Genomic DNA, 19,816 nt, shown 5'->3' on the forward strand with positions numbered 1-19,816 from the left:
CTACCTGTCCATGTAGCAGCATTGCAAAGCTAATCCAAGGAGGCACCATGAAAGACAGCCCAAGAAGTCGCTTGGCCCCTGGTAGAATGGGCTATAATGTCCCCAGGCATGGGGGAGTCAGTCTGTTCATACGCCAAGTGTATGGCATCTGCCACCCAGTGTGCTAGACGTTGCTTCAACAAGGCTTGACCTCTATAGTGGGATCCATAGCAGCCAAACAGCTGTTTGGGATGTCTCCAGGATGTTGTCTTATCCAGATAACAGCACAGAGCCCGGACCGGGCAAAGCGCGTGCTGTCTACGGTCCTCCTCTGACTCATGCGGGGGAGGTCTGAAAGCTTCCAAAACCACTGGTTGGAATGAGGAAACCACCTCTGGCAAAAAGGCTGGGTTCGTTCTTAATGTTTCCCGCGAGTCAATACCAGTGAAAGCCGTACATGTGTCATCGATGGACAGTGCATGAAGCTCACTTACTCTTCTGGCAGACATAATGGATAATAAAAACACCACTTTGAGGGAAACAAGGCACAGCTCTGTTGAGGCCATAGGATCAAATGGGGGACCCGTAAGGACCCCCAGCACCAGCTCCAGATCCCACTTAGGGACCACGCTTTTCATCGGAGGACGGAGCCTCCGTGCCCCTTTAAGAAATTGCACTGCCAGGAAGTGTGCCACTTGAAAGGGAATGTCAGGTTATTTCTATAACCCTGGTTCCCTGAAAAGAATGACAACCATTATCCTTTGAGGTCATGTCCCCAGCTGACCTTCGATTTCAAAAACGGCGATATGCTACTGTGAGGACGACCTTCTTCAGCAGGAGGTAGGAAGGACTTCCTCCTCACAGCAGGGCCCTGATAGGGCAGCATTTTTATATATGCTCAGTGATTGATGGGTCAGAGAGGCTCTTCCCATTCGGGTATGGTTGTCATTCCACTTGAAAGGGAAGAGAGATAAAAGCAAACATTCAGAGTTGCATAAACTGTCATGTTGCAATCAGGTGTGCATTACTGCTGTTATGTCACAATGGAAGGAAAGGAATGCTCATTTCCAGTGAAGCATCAAGTGCATACATGTTAGAATGCAAAAGCTGAAGTATGAAAATGTTTACAAGGCAGTTTTTCTATCAAGGGAGATAATGAGAGGTATTACATGTTCTTGATATATAATCTGCCTTTCGAGGAAGAACTGCCATTCATGAAGGTTTGTAAAGCCTAATTACATTTTTTTTTTCCTGTGTGAATTGTTATAAAGAACCGACACATTAATATAAACATTCAAATTGAAGCAAGGTTATGGTGATGAAAGAAGTTACTAAGTGACATGGACAGTGGAATTTAATGAAGGTTAGAGTAAATAAACTTGAATTTTAAAATGAAAATGCATAGTCATTAGATGAGGAGGTAGTTAAATGGACATGATATAAAACAGTGAAAAATAAAATCTAAATATGAAAAAAAACAAATATTAAATATGACATAAAATAAATGTTTAATGCAATGTCCTGCTGTACATAAAATAAAATAAATTATTTTTGCAGTGCTAAACTTGTATCGCTTTCCATTGCTTTGCAGAAACCATTCTTAGTTTTCATGTGCAAGTGCAGATATTTATTTTTTTGTTCTGAATTTACGGTAGCATACTGGTAGTCATTTTAAAGTTTCCTATGCTTTTCCCACGCTTATACTACACATTTACTGTGTTTTCCCATTGATAACCACAGCTTTTACAATACATATGTTTGTTTAGCCATGCTTCCCTATGTTTTACCATGCTTTCTCTTTTATTGTTCTATACTTTACATCACTTTTACCACAGTCTACCACAGTAAACATTTAAATGGGTTGTTGCCCTTACATTTTAATAATAGTGTCGTTTAAAACTCACGAACAATTAGGCAGCAGTATATTCTAGTTTTACATTATGTATTTACATGCAGGATGTTTATCAGGTGTGGCTTACTGTGGCAGTAATAACTTTCCATGTCACCCCTCTGGTATATAGAACCTCATGATTTGTAATTCTCTACTACTGGCATGTGTTGGATTACAGTGTTTGTAGCTGAACTGACTAAAGCCCCTAGTGAACATTCAAGGACGCAGATCTAGGTGTAACATATTACACGTGTAAACAGTTGTATAATATACTATGACATTTTAGGATTTTTATTCAAACTTGCTCTAGTATTTTTAGGAATCTTTTTAAATTTTGCATATACAACTTTAAATTGCAGTGGCTTAGAAGACATCAACATACGACTGTATAAATGATTAACCAATGCAAGATTTGCATCAAACAGTACGTTTTTGGTTAAACCTTTTATATTAATTTACATTAATTTATATAAATTTACTGTTAAAACATAAAAAATGTAATGAGATGTGAGAGCACAATTCCAACATTTGATCTTTTCCATGTCTATTCTATTGATCTAAACTGTTGAGGATCTCAATACAGCCGTCATTTAATTCATTATGTATTTTTACACAGAGAAATCAGAGGTTTTAAAGGGGTGGCATGGTGAGGGTTGTGAGCCGAAGCCACAAATGAAAATTAATGTTGGCTTATTTTTAAGTAAGGACTCAAATATGAAGACAATGTAGTTCTGGCTTTCTTATCAGCTTATTCGGTGAACAGTGCAGTGTCTTTTTCACTGGAATAAAACTTGATGGTATTTATCAACATCATAATCAGTATTTTAAAATAATACTGGTGTATTTTATTGGTCAAATATTTGAAAGCACATTAGTGTGTATGTTAGGTTCCCTAGTCGAAATACAACCCCATTGTTAAATTCAGAAATTGAAATTTGTGCATCGCAACGGTTGACTAACAATACTAAGTCTCTAGGCTCACAATGGGATCCCATCAGTTTCTATTTAAAATAGTTATAATAAAACAACACCTAAATGAATAAGGCTCAATGTCATAAAGTTTTGTTTGTGGGACACAATTGCAAGTTACACCATGTTTAAATAAAACTGCAGCTATCACAAAACTAGTAAAAAGAATTTGGTTAATTTAAGAAAACTAAATTGTTTCTAATTGTTTCTTCCTAGTTCTAACATGGTTTCAATAATGCACTTTCTTTTTTATCCATCAGAAAAATCCTGTTCTACGTAACCAGAATTTGTGAACATATATTACAGAGAACACTGGCAGTTAAGCTGTAAGACACACAGTTTAGAGTGAATTGGTATAGATTATCCATTTCTTGTAAGCAGTGAAAAAGCCGTAATTAATAACTGTCTTTTTATATGCATTAGGAATTTAGAAATCATTGATACCTGTCTCCTTTGGCTTTGCATAGTTAGCTCAATGTCTTCTCTTGGATGGTTGACTTCTATTGCTGGTGTACATCCTCATGCCAAAGGATTTTATAGAGAACCCAGTAAAAAATATTAAAAAACAAGAAGGCTAATGGGAAGCCAGCACGGGATATAGTGTCAATCTTTTTTGCCCGATCAATGAACAGTTTTCTCATTTCCTCTTGGGTTTTTGCTGCTGGTATAGTGGTGGAGTTGTTGGGCACCTTTGGGATGACTCCATCTTTTCCTTGAAGACACTGACCCACTCCATAGGCTGCAAAATTGAGACGACTTTCCCTCACATCTTCCTCCTTCAGAAAAAAATATAACAAAAACAAAACACAAGTTTTGAACTTTTTTTATGATTGTTAAAACTGGGGGGTTGTATTTCTACATGTCTTTAAGGTCAAACGTATATGTATACGTATGTGTGTGTGTATGTGTGTGTGTACAACATATCGAAACGTTGGACAGCTGGGGACCATATCAAGGCTGATCCTCAGAGCCAGCATTGCATGATAATATAAATATTTTATATATATAAATATTTTATTTTTATAAACAGTATATAGTTTATATACTGTTAATTAGAATTAATGTAGATTTAAAGATATATGTAAAAGTGATGTCACATATAGAACACCATTACATCATGTAAGAATAAATCATGGATTTGAATATAAACAATAACAAGTAGTTGTGATGCCGTCAAACACCTATAAATACCTCCAATGTTTTAATTCAAACACAGGCTCCCTTGAGAAAGATATGTACAACATATTGAAACGTTGGGCAGCTGGCTCTTTGAGCTACATATATATATATATATATATATATATATATATATATATATATATATATATATATATATATATATATATATATATATATTCATTACATTTTTTTTGCAATTGTATTTAATCATTTCTAAGATGTTTTTCCTTTTTTTATTGTTCCAGCTGTTTTTAATTAACAAAACTGTTAGTTTATATACATTTTTAATTTTTTGCTGGCATTTACCAGTTCCTGTAGAAGTTCATAAACTGAATACTACAAAGAATGAAAGTGACCTCCATCCTGACTGTAAAGCAGTCTTTACAAACTGGCAGCTGCAAAACATTTCTCTCATTCAGATCGAGAGGAAGACTAGGTTGGATATTAAATATACTGTCTGCATGAAGGAAAAGCATAATAAACTGAGGATTATTTATAACTGGGTTTATTATACTGCTGGAAATGTCAAAGACCTAATTTAAATAGCTGAGGAATAGCTTTTAATAACCAAGTATTAAATTAAATCACCATATATAAACGTAGAGTAACATACATAAAAAAGTATAAGTGTAGTAAAAGCAAGATAAAACAAAGCAAGGGAATTAGCAAAGCTAAACCACAGAGAATCATAAAAGTATGTTAAAGGGAACAAAAACCTTGCTAAATCATGGCAAACTGCAAAATCAACCGATGCAATACTGTACATTCACCACGATACACTTGTATAAGGGTTATTACTAATGTGATTTCTGCCTGTGATTAATAAATGAATAGAATTATACACAATATAATCTGAATCTGTAGTATGTGACATCTTCATTAATTAAACACAGTTGTAACATATGCTATTGCCAAATGTAATTGTGAAATTTAGCATAAAACAAAACAAGTTCCAGTAGCGAATATCAAACGCTGACATTCTGGTCTCGTTGAAGATAGTACATAAAGGAGATACCAATGTCATTTTTTTAAGCTTGATAATTTCCCAATGTTAATTTATACATCAAAGAAGACAAAAAGATATTACTTAAAAATGCCAAAGAAACAATATATTTGGTATTCTGGCTTAACAACCACATAGGAAACTAAACAGAGACAACACCCAAAAAGTTAAAACTGTGCATCTACATTTTCTGTCTAAATTGAATGTATGTATCTGGCAATTTTCTTATTAAGATATTTGTAATTATTTGCATGTTTAGGCCACATTTACTTCCTTTTCAGTTGTATACAATGGCTTTTGCAATGTTGAGTGACTACCCTTAATTGTTCAATAAATATTTTGAATAGATAATGACTAGAAATGCAAAATATTTTATGAAGCAATATGTCCTACCTGTACTGTGGTAAATGTTCAAGGATGGTAATGAACTACATTCAATGTGGTACAAGTTACCATTGCAGAAACCCATTTTGGGAATTATGTAATATGAAGTATAAACTTATGTATTGTAGGTTTCCAATGGTTACAGAGGACACCACAGAACAAACCATTAAGAGGGAATAACACAGCCAAAAAGGGATGACAACAACTAAGACAAATAGCCAGGTCCTTGACGGAAAAGCACATTGTGACATAAAGGACATTAGCTACTGGTAGGTATTTTACCCTGAAATTTGAATTGTAGATTTGAGCCAAAGTTCGGTATATAGGTTCAGCACTTCTCAAACCATTGCTACGCCACAATGATTCTATGTTTTCATTAAGCACACCCTCAACATTCTTTCATCAAAAAGCAGAGGAAGACCAAAAATATTTTATTGCTGTTAGAAACTAGACCAAGAATGTATAATGTACCCAAAACTGTCCTACCCCCAGCTAAAAATGCTAATTGAAATGGGCCCAACATGTATCATAATATATTAATTATACCATTATTTCACCATACTTTAAGGATTTTGTAGATGGAGCAATCGCTAATACAACTAAGGAAACTACTGCAGAACTGAATGAAATAACAGAGGGACTTGTTTGTTAAAGACACTGTAGGCTAACGATTATGTTCTGTAAAGCTTATTCTAGGGTAATTTATCACTTTGTGCACTACACTTAAAAATGTGCACAGATTGCTTAAATTTACACAAAGACCGAGCTCTTGTTTCCTTGGGGAAAGCTAGGAAATTATGACATTTTAAGACCTGTTAAACCATTTGTGTATCTCAAACACAACTGAGAAACGTGTTCATAGTAAAATTGATTTAATTAACTTTTTTCTGTGAAACAACTAAATGGGTTTTTAAGTCTTACTTTTTCATTTCAAAGCAGAAGTGACTTTTATTAATGTAAATACAGTTATGCATAACGATTGTAATAAAATGTGTCCAGCATAAAATACTTTATTTTTCACTATAGCTTTAATAAAGATTAGTCACTTATCATTAACATTAACATTGTTTGTACGTTCTGCTTGTAAATGAAAAATGAAGGCTTGGCAAATTTAAAAGCCCATTTAGTTGTTTCACAGAAAGAAAAGAAAAAGTAAATTAAATCAATTTAATTATTAACATATTTCTCAGTTGTGATTGAGATACACTGATGGCTTAACAGACATCAATTTAATACTCAAAAACACATTAATGGTATAAGTTGCATAATATATAACTATTCAATTTGAATCTTTGGCAGTGACAGCTTGTTACTTTCACTCTGACTCCATTCCATTCCTCCAACAGTACTTACTATTTTCTGTTCATTTTAAAATATACCTTCTTAATTTATGCTTCTTTCAAATGCAAGGTAATAATACTACAACTACTACTATGACTACTACTGGAGTAGTCCTCTACATTGGACAGTCATGGGCTTTTAAATAGGACTACAACGACTACGAATACTACTACAACTGCTACTAATAGTAATAGTAATAATAATAATAATAATAATAATAATAATAATAATAATAATAATATGTCCTACTAAGTTAAATAAATAAACCCTAGCCTCTTCAGAGCAGAGATACTTCAAGATCAATGCCTGAAGTATTTTTCTTATGTTATTTTTGGTCATTATTGTTCTTCACTTCAAAATAAACTAGACTTTTCAATGAAAACATGACATTGTTACAGCGTGAATCTTATAACACTGTTAAACACCACATCATTTTGTTTTCTCTTGCTCTTTTCTTTTTTACTTATTTACTTATTTTACCTTGTTCTTCTTTCTTTTGCGGCGGAATCTGAGCAGCTCCTTATGCTGCCTGGACACAAAGTTCACGGCAGCATATTCCAACAATGCCGAAAATACAAAGAGCAAGCAAACTGCCATCCATATGTCAATAGCTTTGACATAAGATACCTGCCAAGAAAAAAAAAAAGTATGACAAAAATATATTCATCAATCAGTCCTTTAATTCAATGTTTTCCAGTTGACAGTTGGGTCAGACATAATATGGCTTATTGAACACTGCCACTCTCGAAATTGCTTTCTTAATAACCACGGCATTTGTTACATTAGACAACAGCTTTTCAATGGCTAACAAGTATTGACATTTCAAAGTTATTGCTTTTTTCTTGTTATTTATAGTTTATGTAGACAAGGCTTGCACACTATGGCTACAGCTAGGCTTAAAACGTCTGTGAGAAACACACCAGGACTTGGATGGTTGGGAGCACAAAAGTAGTAGAGCTGATTAACTGGGGTGGAAGAAAAGGACGCAGGGTTGAGACAAGACAATGTTTGATAATGTTGTGGGAAGAAACCCATAGGGCTTTGTTGGCAAATGTATAACTCTGGCATCAATCGCAGAAATTGCAGTATTCAAGTCAGGTCGTGTTTTATTTGGATACAAATTCTGAATTCAAAACTGGATTAAACACAGGTGGGTGGCAACTCCTAAAAATAATCCCAGAACAAGACTTTGAGACTCTGACACATCATTGTACCTGAAGAAACCCTCATGTTTCCACAATAATTGCCTCATGTCCTATACAAAAACAATTCCATTCGAAATAAACCAACCATCATCAAGCAGAGGAAATAGAAATGGTTTGGTACACCATCAGATAAATCTGAAAGTCAGAAATCTGGACAGGCGTTGAGATACAAAATGTACATGTAAAGTACTGTCGAGTTCTGTGAAACCAAAACAGTGTGTCTTACCATGAACTTGCTGTGTAGCTTTCCAATGGTTCCTCTTTGGTACAATCTGTGTTATATGTGCTTTGCTTTCCCGTTCATGGTTCATACATGTTAGCTATTATTAAACTGTGAGTTAAAAACACCTTCTTCAACAATCATCAGCAGCAGCCAAGACGCATGACTTCAAATGCTTTTAAAGTTAGGATAAGACTTAGAAATACACTATATGCAGGGGTTAAGTTGAATTGCCTTTTTACTGTTATTGATATTGCTAATACAAAAAAAAAAAAAAAAAAGTACATTTATGCTAGCCACATTGCCAGTTCAGAATTTTGATCATGGCTTTGAATCTGAGGTTTGTCACAATTTTGTATGGAACCCGTCAGACAGATATTTTAATCTCCAGAGACTCATTCTAGTTAAAAGCGAACCATAAAATTTCAGCAGAACCACATTCTAGCATTTAAATTAAAAACAAGTGTGTTATGTCCTACCTTTGGGAGAGATGTCCGTGACCCTGAACTCTGTGTAGTCATGGTCAGCACTGTTGTAATACCTAAAGCCACTCTAGCAGGGGCTGCATCCATGTTGATCCAAAATGACACCCAAGAAAGAATCACAATAAGGAGACTAGGGATGTACATCTGAATAAGGTAGTAACCCATCTGCCTCTCCAGATGAAATCTCACTTCTATGCATGTAAACTTTCCTGGTTGATCAAAAACAGAAATTCATAAATATCAAGGCTGCATTCATGCATATAAAGGTAAAGATGCATTACCATAAACTTATGTAGATGATCCAGTATGTACAAAGATCTGAAGAAGCTGTTTGTTAACCTCCACCTGCTAAAAAGGTTTGGTGCTTGCTACAAGTGATCTGAAGTTCACAATTTAACCATAGTTAAGACAGTACAAAACTGCTGTAACTTGTTGAAATTAACATATTGATAAATAGAACAAGTTCAAGTTTGTAATTGTTAACAACAATATTTGCTCTTCTATAAATTAATTAAAAACTTCTTGTTACAAAGATCACAAAATTACATTTGGAAACTGAAATCAGTGATATGCAGTCTAGCTAATCTCAGATGTAGCATGCTATCCCATATGTACAGTTAAAAAGACTCTTTAAGGAATCCACTTGGAAGCAAATTGATTGGACTGGAAAGACAGGTTGAAACAGATGCTCCAAAGCTAACCACATGCCTATTTGGATGATTGCCACAACATGAAACATGTGTCCTCTAGCACCTTTGTTTTTATAGTAAAGGTCATATATGCCATGAGTACACTCTACTGAAACGTGTAGCATTTGTTATGTTTGGTCGGCACAAAAATCACTTAGAAAATGTCTGGGTCTATTTTAATCATCTACACAATGCCAGGTTTGAACACTTCAGCCTTATTACCAGCTGTGTTATGGCCATCTTTTAGCATATCTGCATTTGTTTTGCAACATCTATAAGGAGGGTCAATAAATCATCCGGGAAAGCAGGTATTTAGATCTGCTAGTGTTCAGATCATTAAAATGAAAGACCTTTAATCTTAAAAACAGGGTGTGATGTCAGTTTGGCTGTGAAAAATGATTGAGGTAGTGCAAGACCATGGCACTGGAGGAACATATTATACATGTTATCATTTGGGCTCCCAGATCACAAAAGGAAACACAATAGTTAAATAAAATGGTAATGGCAATACATAATGGAATCTGTTATACTAACGATTTGCTTCTACATATAACTCATGTTGCAGGGTCTTTGTTCTCACATTTAATTCTATCAGTCCTTTGTACAACCCTATGCCATGGCCCATTTGGGTCAATAATATTTTGAGGTTCATCCATGAATGGTAGAACTATATCCTTCTGTCAGTCTCTTTTATCTGGCCTTCAAAGTTTGACAAGATTCAATATGACCAGTTTAATCAGCTGCACTGACAAGCCTAAAGCATATAATGCCCTCCTGAATTATGAGGCTACATGAAGACCTAGGCAATAAAAGAAATTGGCCCAGTATGTGAGGAGACACAGAGGGCATACGACTGGCTGGTTTGAAGCTTCTATATAACAGCAAAGAAAGCTGCAGCAAAACAAACTAACAAAAAAAAACCCATACGCATAAGAGTTTTATATTCACGACTGATAGTCCTTTATTGATTGTCCAGAGGGACAATTGTCTAGCTTTGCTTTGTAGTACAGCCTTCATACCAACAGAGCTGCTACCACAGCCAGACAGCAATGGTTGGAAGATGACTTATGATTGTTTACAACCTGTGCTGATGAGTCAGTTCTTGAATTTCTTCAACACAGCTCAAGGGTAATGCAGAATAAACTAAGGTGTGTGAATAACACATCTAACATCAGTGACAGTGCATCAAGGACCACCAGATTTAATCTGCGTCTTTACTTTTCCTAATTCCTTGAGCAAGACTAATAGTCGAAACATTTATCATTGAATTAACAAAAAAAAAAAAAACATATGTTAAAATGTTATGTATATATATATATTTTTTTCATGTCTGTTAATTTACTGTTATTGAAAGGTAAGGTGAAATGGTTCTGTCTACCATCACTCACTGAGACAACAGGCACCACATAAGCTTCTCCTAGCTCTGTGTGTCACTTTGATCAAATTGTGTGGTTGTTTTATAAGGTGAACTCCAGCTGAGAGCACCAACCACACTAATCCATGTTTGAACTCAAATCTTCAGAGGTCAGAAGGCATACAAGGCAAACGGATTAGTCTTCCTTTCCACATTGACATTGACTAATAAGATTTAGCACATTTTTTGTGGTGCTTGTATAAGAGTAGACAGCTTTTAATCACCTATGTAAGGGTACCCCACCAATAATCTGCATTTAAATATATGTCATGAGGATTCACACCCAGAGAGTAGTCCAATGTTATATATTGTCAAATGCATCTAGAACAGATCAAAAAGGAGAAAATCATTATTTTACTACTGTTAAACTACTAACCCTTAAACATGTTCCAGGACATGAAGCAATAGTCTTACCTGTATTGTAATGTTTAGTACAGTATCGTAAATCTGACTCGTCTTTCAGAATAAACTGTGGCAGCGTAAGCCCTTCGGCAACCTGAACTGGCCCGTTGTCTTGCCATTCAAAAATAAGATCATTCATTGTGTATCCAACTGTAGGGAAATAAAACAGCAAAATTATTGAACAAACAGAGGGCCACATTTGGATCACAGTTCATCTGCACAACATAAACACTAATACCAAATATAAATCATTCTCAGTAGGACCCTAAAAAGAGGTAAGTGCCAGGTCTTAGTTTGTTTGGTTAAAATGTGTTGTAGTTAAAAAGAACAGTATACCAGACTTGAAAATTTAACAAAGGATCTACTGAGCTCAACTGCATCAATGTGCAATGGGCTGTGTTGTGTGATGCACTGCCCCTATCGGTGACATGAGATGGGCTTAAAAAGCTCTATAACTATGAATGCATCATGGTTAACATTCTTGCTTGCGGTGTGTGGGGTTGCTGGTTCGCTCCTAGCCTCCACCCTGGAATGCAAATGACATACAAAAATGTAAATTGTATACTGTTAAGAGCCAGTGGTGCTGAACTCAATGAAATCTCAGTGGCTTGATATATATGAGACTCCTGATTCTCTCCCCATTGTCAAGAGAATATGACATACCACTGTACAGTACATGTATATGGTCACAAGACTTTGGCAGCAAAGATCTCATTAGTGACATAATTCAAGCACATCTCACTTATTCTTGGAAGTAAACCAAGCCAGTGAAAGGGGTTAAAAAAAATTATTTATCGTAATCTTTATATTATAAAAAATGTGAAACTGTTTTGTGTAAAGTACCTACTGTATCAAAACTATATGTATAGCATAAGCAGAATGCATAAATTCAATTGCTAGTTATTTAATATTGAAAAGGTTACTTTATTCAGCCAGCCTGTGGCAGGGCAGAAGCCCTGGGTGGAAACAGGGTGTGGATTGTATAAATAAAGATTAATGTGGCTGGGGTCTTGATTGAATAATTGATGATCAAGCCCCAGCCACATGTTATATGAAGGAATACAGATTCTTTGTTTAGTTGGAGGAGTTTGGAGAGAGTGTTTGGAGAACCTTTAGTGAAGGCCACGGCCCAGCCTCAAGGTGAATAGAGTTTGTGGTTTGTTTAATCCTTTATTTTGGTCTGTGTACCGTGTTTATTTGTTCCCGTCTTTTGGTGTTGTTTGTTAATAAGCATGTACAACAGCGCTTTAACTGCAGCTCTCTGTCTCTGAGTCTCCCTCCTGCTGATTAACAGCCTTGGCTGTGATGCTATAATGTATTGACATTATAATACTGCCATGAAGGTGGTGTCACCTAAGTAGTTTCTTCCTCGATGTATAATGTTACATTTGTATACTCCCTGAAATAAAACATTGTATTCGCCTTTGCACTTGTTTCAAAATGGGACTCACAGTTTCTGTATAACATTTCATTGGTTCATTTTTGTTAAAACCTACCCATAATGAGTTACTTGAAATAGACTATTATCTATCTTTAAAGAGCAGCAGTTTTATACTAAGTCAGACCACATGTTCTCGCCTTAATTACTGTAGAAACCAAGGTCATTTCCAACTGTAGCACATAATAAAATGACAAGAGACTGAGAAATGAAGATAAATTATCTCTTGAAGCATTAGAGTGCCAGAGAAAATATCCCCTGGGCAGTAAGTGAACTGGCAAAAGTATATGTGTGCAGCAGTATTAAGATCTGACACTAGCGATTATTACAAATTAAAGCTGATAACTATATAGGGATTAACTCTTTTATTAGTAGCCTGATTGTTCTTGCTGTACATTTGGAATATGGTACTGAAGCTGTCTGGTGTGCACTGGTGTTCCTAACATTAACTTGAGGATTGTCAGGGTTAGGCAACACAATGCATAGACTGTGACTGGTGCTCAAAAGTTAAACTGTACAAGCCCAAATCTTACCCACTGTCCAAAGTAACCAGGCTTGTTTGGGCCTGCAGTTACACACCCAAAGTATTAGACTACTGTACAGGTCACCTCCCAGCCCCCCCTTTATTTAGTTAATAAAAAACTCAAATGGTTTCTGATAAGGTAATAACACTTATAACAAAAACCACATGAGCAAAATATCAAGGTCAAAAACATTGACAACTTCAAATGCAGTCTGATAAGCATACACAAAGACAGAACAGTAAATGTCTGAAATATTGCTATTTAATATTCTTTATCAATACATTCTTTGTTATATATAATGCTATACATGGTCATTTTCTTTTCTGTTTGTTTTACAAAACAAATATTTAATTTGTTTTGAAGTAAATTAAACAGCTCACCACCCAACATTCACATAACAACCTAATTATTATTAGTCATAGTCATAGACATAGTAGTGTTGTTATTCTTGCTGCAAACTTTAAATTAGCAGCAGATTATAACCTGCTTCAATATTTGATGTAGTTGTTGTACATTTATCTGTAGAAATACTGCATTAAAATTGCTTTTTGCTTTTTAAAATGACATAGGTAGTTTTTCCATGATAGTATGTTATTGTATTATAGAGAAAATAAAGGTATGGCTATATTTTCTGTGGTAAAAGCAGACATTAACTGAACTTTATACAAGTACAAGCTTGGTCTCTTGCACTTTGTGGTAATTCTGTATTACAATGCATCAAGTAAACTATTAGTATTACATCATATGTTGATAATATCAACACCTGCAAAACCAGCTTTCTGTTAAACCCAAATATCTTTTACTTTTTTTTTTTTTTTTACAATGGGTATGCTTAAAATTTAATTCCTCCTGCAAAGCTATAATTTAATTTATATTAGCCATGCTTATTTTGTACAGAGAAAGGTGATGGGACACAAAAAGAAAGAGTAGTGTGCCACTAGCGTTATAAGTTGGTTGGCCGTGGTATATTGTCAGTGTTATAAGTGGTATCGCAATGGTAAATATCATGTTTACCATAAATTAGTTAATGTACAGTAATAGTAAAACTATTATTTTAGTTTGACTTGTTTTTTTGAAGCTAAAAAAATTCTGGCTTCAATGCCTGTGAATTTCTAGCTTACTCTAATATATACATGTGGCAAAGTGCCCGCCCCTGTGTGTATTTTGAGTTGTATGTTGTGTGTTAATCTTGGTGTGTAGTCATTGGTACATGGGATATAAATGGGTCTGTGTAGCACAAGTGTTTAAAATGTATATTTGTATTTAGGCACGAGGATTGCACAGCACTTCACGTGCAAGCAAAATGTAATAATATGTGAGCATGGGGAATTGCACTTTATTAATTCACGCGCAGTTGTACCGCAACTCCAATTGAAATATTGATCAGCAATCGAGTCTCGCTACAGCTGCATAAAAGCAGCATGTTTTCACTCCCATGGGGTAGTGTGTTCGGTGAGTGGAGAATGGGATTGGAGAAGGAGGTAATAATAATTGTAATAATAACAATAGTAGTTAAAAATATCAGCTCACCGTGTTTGTTTACTGTATAGTCCGTTTTGTTTGTCTTTTTGTTTTGGCGAATGTGCCGTGTCCTGTGTGTTTTTGTTTGTCTTGCAACCTTTTATTTTCTGTCTGTCTGTTCATTATTAAATGCTGAGCGAGACCATTCACTCAGCTTCACCAAACTCCACCTCTCTTTGTTTATTTCCTGGTTCCTGTTTCTAGTCTGTCGTCCCCCACTCCAGCCATCTTTGTGACAATACACCATTGGTATTGCCTAACATTTCCACAAAACTAAAGATGAACTTTATAGTACTGTACATCTAACAGCATATAGTATTTACCCAACATTTGATAACATAAAAACAACAACTGAGAAATGCTCTTGTATGATCTTCGCATGCTGAAATTGCACTAACCTCAATGTCATTGTGAAAAATTCACATGCATCGAAGACAAACTTTTTTTGTGCTACAAAAAAAAAAAAAATTAAATGTTGTTTAACTAAAATAGTAGTTTTTAACCGCTAGTATTACTGTATGTTATTATGGTAAACATGATACTTACCATTGCAATACCAATTATAACACTGACAGGAATATACCACGACCAACTAAGTTACTAAAGATTCAACTTGTGCTTTCTAAACCACTTCAACTTCTCCAGAAACAAACAGTCAGAGACTGTGTTGGGGTATCTGGGGGAGTGGCCACAATCATTACTTCCATTGTGTTGTGGGCTTTTTGAGTTTTTTTATTTGTATTTGTGGTTTTTTATTTTCATTTCTGTTTATCAAGTTGTATTTGTGTTTGGAACTTCAGGGCCACCATACAAAAAACAACAAAACACGTGAGGAATAACTATAAGAACATATTAGATATCCTCAATTTCCATATATTTAACAATCCAGTAGTTTTCAGGAGAACTAATATTCATACCTATACTGAGCTGTTCCTACTGAAAATGTTGTCGAGCAGTACTGTATACTGAGAACTGTAGTTGGTTGTCAGGTCTTTCATAGGAAATTACTCTTCTACTTTATATACGCTGTTCTGGCCCCAGTTCTAAACTAACCCTTTGACCCAATTGTCTCCAGGACCAATTTCCAGTTAAAAAATGTGCACTCACCAAATCAATACAATCATATAATCATATGTGCCAATGGAGGTTTCATGTATTTGAACTCACATCTACTGGCTTTTCTTCTACACTAGAAAGATGTATTAAAATTGACCACAGCAAACAATATGTTTACAGGCGCAAAAGTGTGAGGAAGCAAAATGGACACCCTTGGGAATAATTCTTGTACTACCCTTTCTCAGACCTGTAATGTGAAGCTAATCTTAAGGGTGAGAAACACATCTGGTTCTCCAAACCTATGTGTAAAAAAGAATAACCCTGTTCTCAGTTCTTCATTACTTATGAAAGTTGTAAAAGTTAAATGTCAACTTATTGTCTAAAGAAAGCCCTTGTCATATCCAATAGAAAGTCAAAGACATGTACTACCCACAATGCACCACAACCTCACAGAACAGCACTTCAAACATGTTATTGAGGAGAACTCCCAAAACATCCCTGGTTTTGTGCTGAGTATATTGGCCCACAACCTTAGCATACAATATTTAGGCGTCTGCTGTTTGAACTTGTGATGGTGTCTTATTTTGTCCTTGAGAAACCAATATATTTTTTATTACAAAAACAAGTTCAGGAAAACAACAGGAGGCAATATCTTTAAGGGCCTTTCACATTTTTATAGTGAAAATAACACCAATATTTTTTAAACAATATGTTATGATATGTATGTTATGATAATTCAGGTTGCCTTGTAGGAGGTGGCTTATTTTACATGGGAGAAAAAGCAAAATCAAACATACAGCATGCAAACTCCTTCAGGTAAGGTAAAATTGTTCATAATGAAAAGTTGGCTATACAAAACTCTGAAGGTTAAATTATGGTACTGTACTAGCTCTTTACCATTTTGCATTACACTTCATCAGACAATTCTTTAGAAGAAAATAATGATACCATTACGTTCTTTACCATAAATGACACCTGAATAAGTTCCAATCAGCCTCAGCAGTAGAAGCCATACTTCGTAATACTGTACAGAATGATTTTTAATGACACTATGGAGGAGCTTAAAATGATATTTTAAAATGTACTACTTACAACTTTCCAACTGCATTATGCAAGTCTGCACATCCATTGGGAAATTTTTAAGATTCATTGGGCAGGAAAGTGTTAATGTCAATCTAAAAAAAAAAAAAAAAAAAAAATGTTATATTGGCCTAATAAATACAGCAGTAATCAATACAAGTGAACAATACAAGAAGCTCACTGCTGCAACCCCCGAACTAACTCGGGAGAGACAAAGACGACAACTCTTGTCCACGGAAATGAGTACCATCAGCCGTCCGCTTTTTTTTCACTCTGCACCGTGCAGCCATATCCAGAACTTACAGCGCCAGAGCACCATACAGTTCTGAAATGTATAGGGGTTACTGGAGTGTGGTAAGCCAAGGACTCCCCAGCTGACCTAACCCCTACCCTGCCTGGGTGGTGGTTGTCCAATTGTACACCGCCCCCTGGGAACTCCCATCCATGGTTGGCAGTGGCTTAGCTTGGATTCCATCCAGCAATCTCCAAGCTATAGGGCGCAGTGCTTTTACCACATGCCCCACTGTACAACTATTGTTTGTTTTTTTGTAAACTTGCACTTGCACCTACCTGTGGACACCCATGCAAATCAGGGTTCTCAAATATTGTAATGAGATGTACGAAAGCTGCTGATAATTGCGACACTTACAATTGCATCAATTTTTTAAGAATTATTGAAAGCATGTTTTAAACAGTCGCAATTGTTGCTGGCATTTCCCAGTCCGCCTTTTCTCTTGCATTGACAGTTGCTTTTTTGAGGCTAACAGTCAAATGCCTATTTTTCCCTAAAATCTGGGAGCAATAGACTGCACACATGTGCTGCTAACCCCTCCAGCTCATTCTGAGCATCTGTATAGCAAGGAAACGTACCTTTTCCATTAATGTGCAGGTGGTTTGTAATTGTGAACAATTTAAAACTGCACCACTGACTAACTTAAATAAAAACAGACAGTATACATTTGGCTTATAGGCTACTCATGAAAATACGAATGAGTGGTATAATGCAAAATTTGTTGCTGGTCCCTTGAAATTCGTATTAACGAGAACTGACTGTCCTTCTGTACATATCATAACTTGTCAGTACGGCACCATGATCTATTTTGTTTTAATTGTCTAGGTTGCCTTGTTAATAATAATAATAATAATAATAATAATAATAATAATAATAATAATAATAATAAAATTATTTAGTTTCAATTTTAAATAATCTTTTATTCGCATTACACCAATGTGTGCAATGCAGATTCATGATTTATTTTGTTTTGTCATACCGGTAGCCTAGGCTAAAGTAAAATGTGTTAGGTGTTCATTTGATTTTACTACTGCACTGTTCAGAAGTACTGTTGGATAGTAAATATGGCTTTATATACTGTAAAGCCATAAATATTTGCAAGCCTTTTATTAGGAGTTTTTTGCATATGAAAAAAAAAAAACCTAAACATTTTTTGCCACAGATATCTTAGTGCTGTATTTATAAGAAAGCAATACACTAGTACCAGTGCAACAGGTTGCCAACATATCTGGAGCAAAATAACTTTCATGGGTATGATTCACCAAATATCTTGGCCACAGATATTTATGGCTTTACTGTATTTTGTTTATATATAGCTGATACAGCATAAGTAGTGTTCCGCGTTTTCGTTTTTTTTTCTTTTAAGAACAATTCCGGGAATTTTTCAGAGTTTATTTTACATGTATTAAAATAGGGATAAAATCGGCACAAAGTAGTTTTTAATTAAAACATTGGGCAAAAAATCTCAGAAAAAAAAAAACATTTACATGTGGAATAAGATGAGAAGCAGTTCTGGTTTCTGATTAGGTTTAATGTCCCTGGCATGTATGTTGAAGTAGAATCTGTGCAAGTGGAAGCCACATTTTCCCAACTTAGCTGGTACTTTGCGAATGTTTGGGCAGTCCCTGTGCTGACGGAAATAGTATCTACAGAAGGTATGAACATGACACCAGCACAAAACAAGCCAGGTTTATTCACCTTCAAATCATAAAAGAAAATTGACAACTAAAGCATCACCATTTTCTGTCAAATATTTACAATTAAGATTGTCGGTGTTAGGCTGGGTTTTACTACAGACACAAAGTTACCAATACATATCTCTCTGCAATAAACATTGGCTGTCCAGCAAACCACAGCACCCTGACAAACTCATTAACACAGTCATTCTGAGCTCTTTTTATTAAAGCGTGTGTAAAAGCAGCATGAATGGATTGCTTTTCTCTCTGTTCACTTTCTTGTTTTAGTTTAATGTGTCGCTTGCTTTTCAGTATATTCTTTTATTGTCAGCGCAAACATGTACCTCAATGCAACAGTATTTGCAGCGCTATTCATCCTCTGCCTTATCTGAACCACCTCTGCTATTTTTTGCTTTTTGCGTAGTTCAAAACATTTGTTTTCTTTTGAATATTCATAAACTGATTAACATTTTCTCTCCATTCCTCATCCATTAAATTATAATATTTTCGTGTCAGTATTTCAATTTAGTTTTTGATCAAGCTAGTAGTTACTACGCCCAGTAATTGCCACAATAATCTGACTTTAATTGGCCAACATAATCAGGTGATATCAATGTGTTTGTGAAGTGACAAAGAACTACATTTGAATGTTATTTGACAACTCTGACATCTAAACGTCTGCTGTATCCACCTAGGATGAAAACTAGGGCTGTTTATTACAATATCGGAATCAAAATAAAACAGCATTTTAATCAACATATCGTGCATTTCCTAGAAAATATTGAATAATAGATTGAATAAAATTGGGTATAAATCAGTAAAAACCGATGTTCAGTAAACTAAAAAAAATCCTGTAATTTTTCGGTAGACTTCGGAATAAACCGGAAACACGGAACACTAAGCATAAGTAAGTACATAACTAAACAACAACGTAGTATGTTTTTTAATTAGTTTTCTTTTAAGTCAGAAAATCGCTGTTCAACAGTTTTTTCATTCAGCCATTTTGTCTTCTTGTTGGAGTGGAGGTGGAGGGCGTTCCTTTGAAAAGGGCCGGGATTGACAGTGATG

At 35.2% G+C, this 19,816-nt stretch overlaps 1 protein-coding gene across 1 annotated transcript in view; it reads right to left on the reverse strand.

The window, feature by feature from the left end:
- Positions 1-883: 883 nt before the first annotated feature.
- Positions 884-19,816, reverse strand: part of glra3 (glycine receptor, alpha 3) — a 58,455-nt gene continuing 39,522 nt past the window's right edge. The window contains exons 5-9 of the mRNA XM_041223583.1: positions 16,793-16,875; positions 11,174-11,311; positions 8,651-8,865; positions 7,227-7,373; positions 884-3,615 (exon numbers count right to left, since the gene is read on the reverse strand). Of these exons, the coding sequence (XP_041079517.1) occupies positions 3,340-3,615; positions 7,227-7,373; positions 8,651-8,865; positions 11,174-11,311; positions 16,793-16,875 (859 nt within the window). The 3' untranslated portion in view covers positions 884-3,339. The remainder of the gene's footprint in view (positions 3,616-7,226; positions 7,374-8,650; positions 8,866-11,173; positions 11,312-16,792; positions 16,876-19,816) is intronic.

The sequence above is a fragment of the Polyodon spathula genome, chromosome 2 (assembly GCF_017654505.1).
Source record: "Polyodon spathula isolate WHYD16114869_AA chromosome 2, ASM1765450v1, whole genome shotgun sequence".
NCBI classification, from domain to species: domain Eukaryota; kingdom Metazoa; phylum Chordata; class Actinopteri; order Acipenseriformes; family Polyodontidae; genus Polyodon; species Polyodon spathula.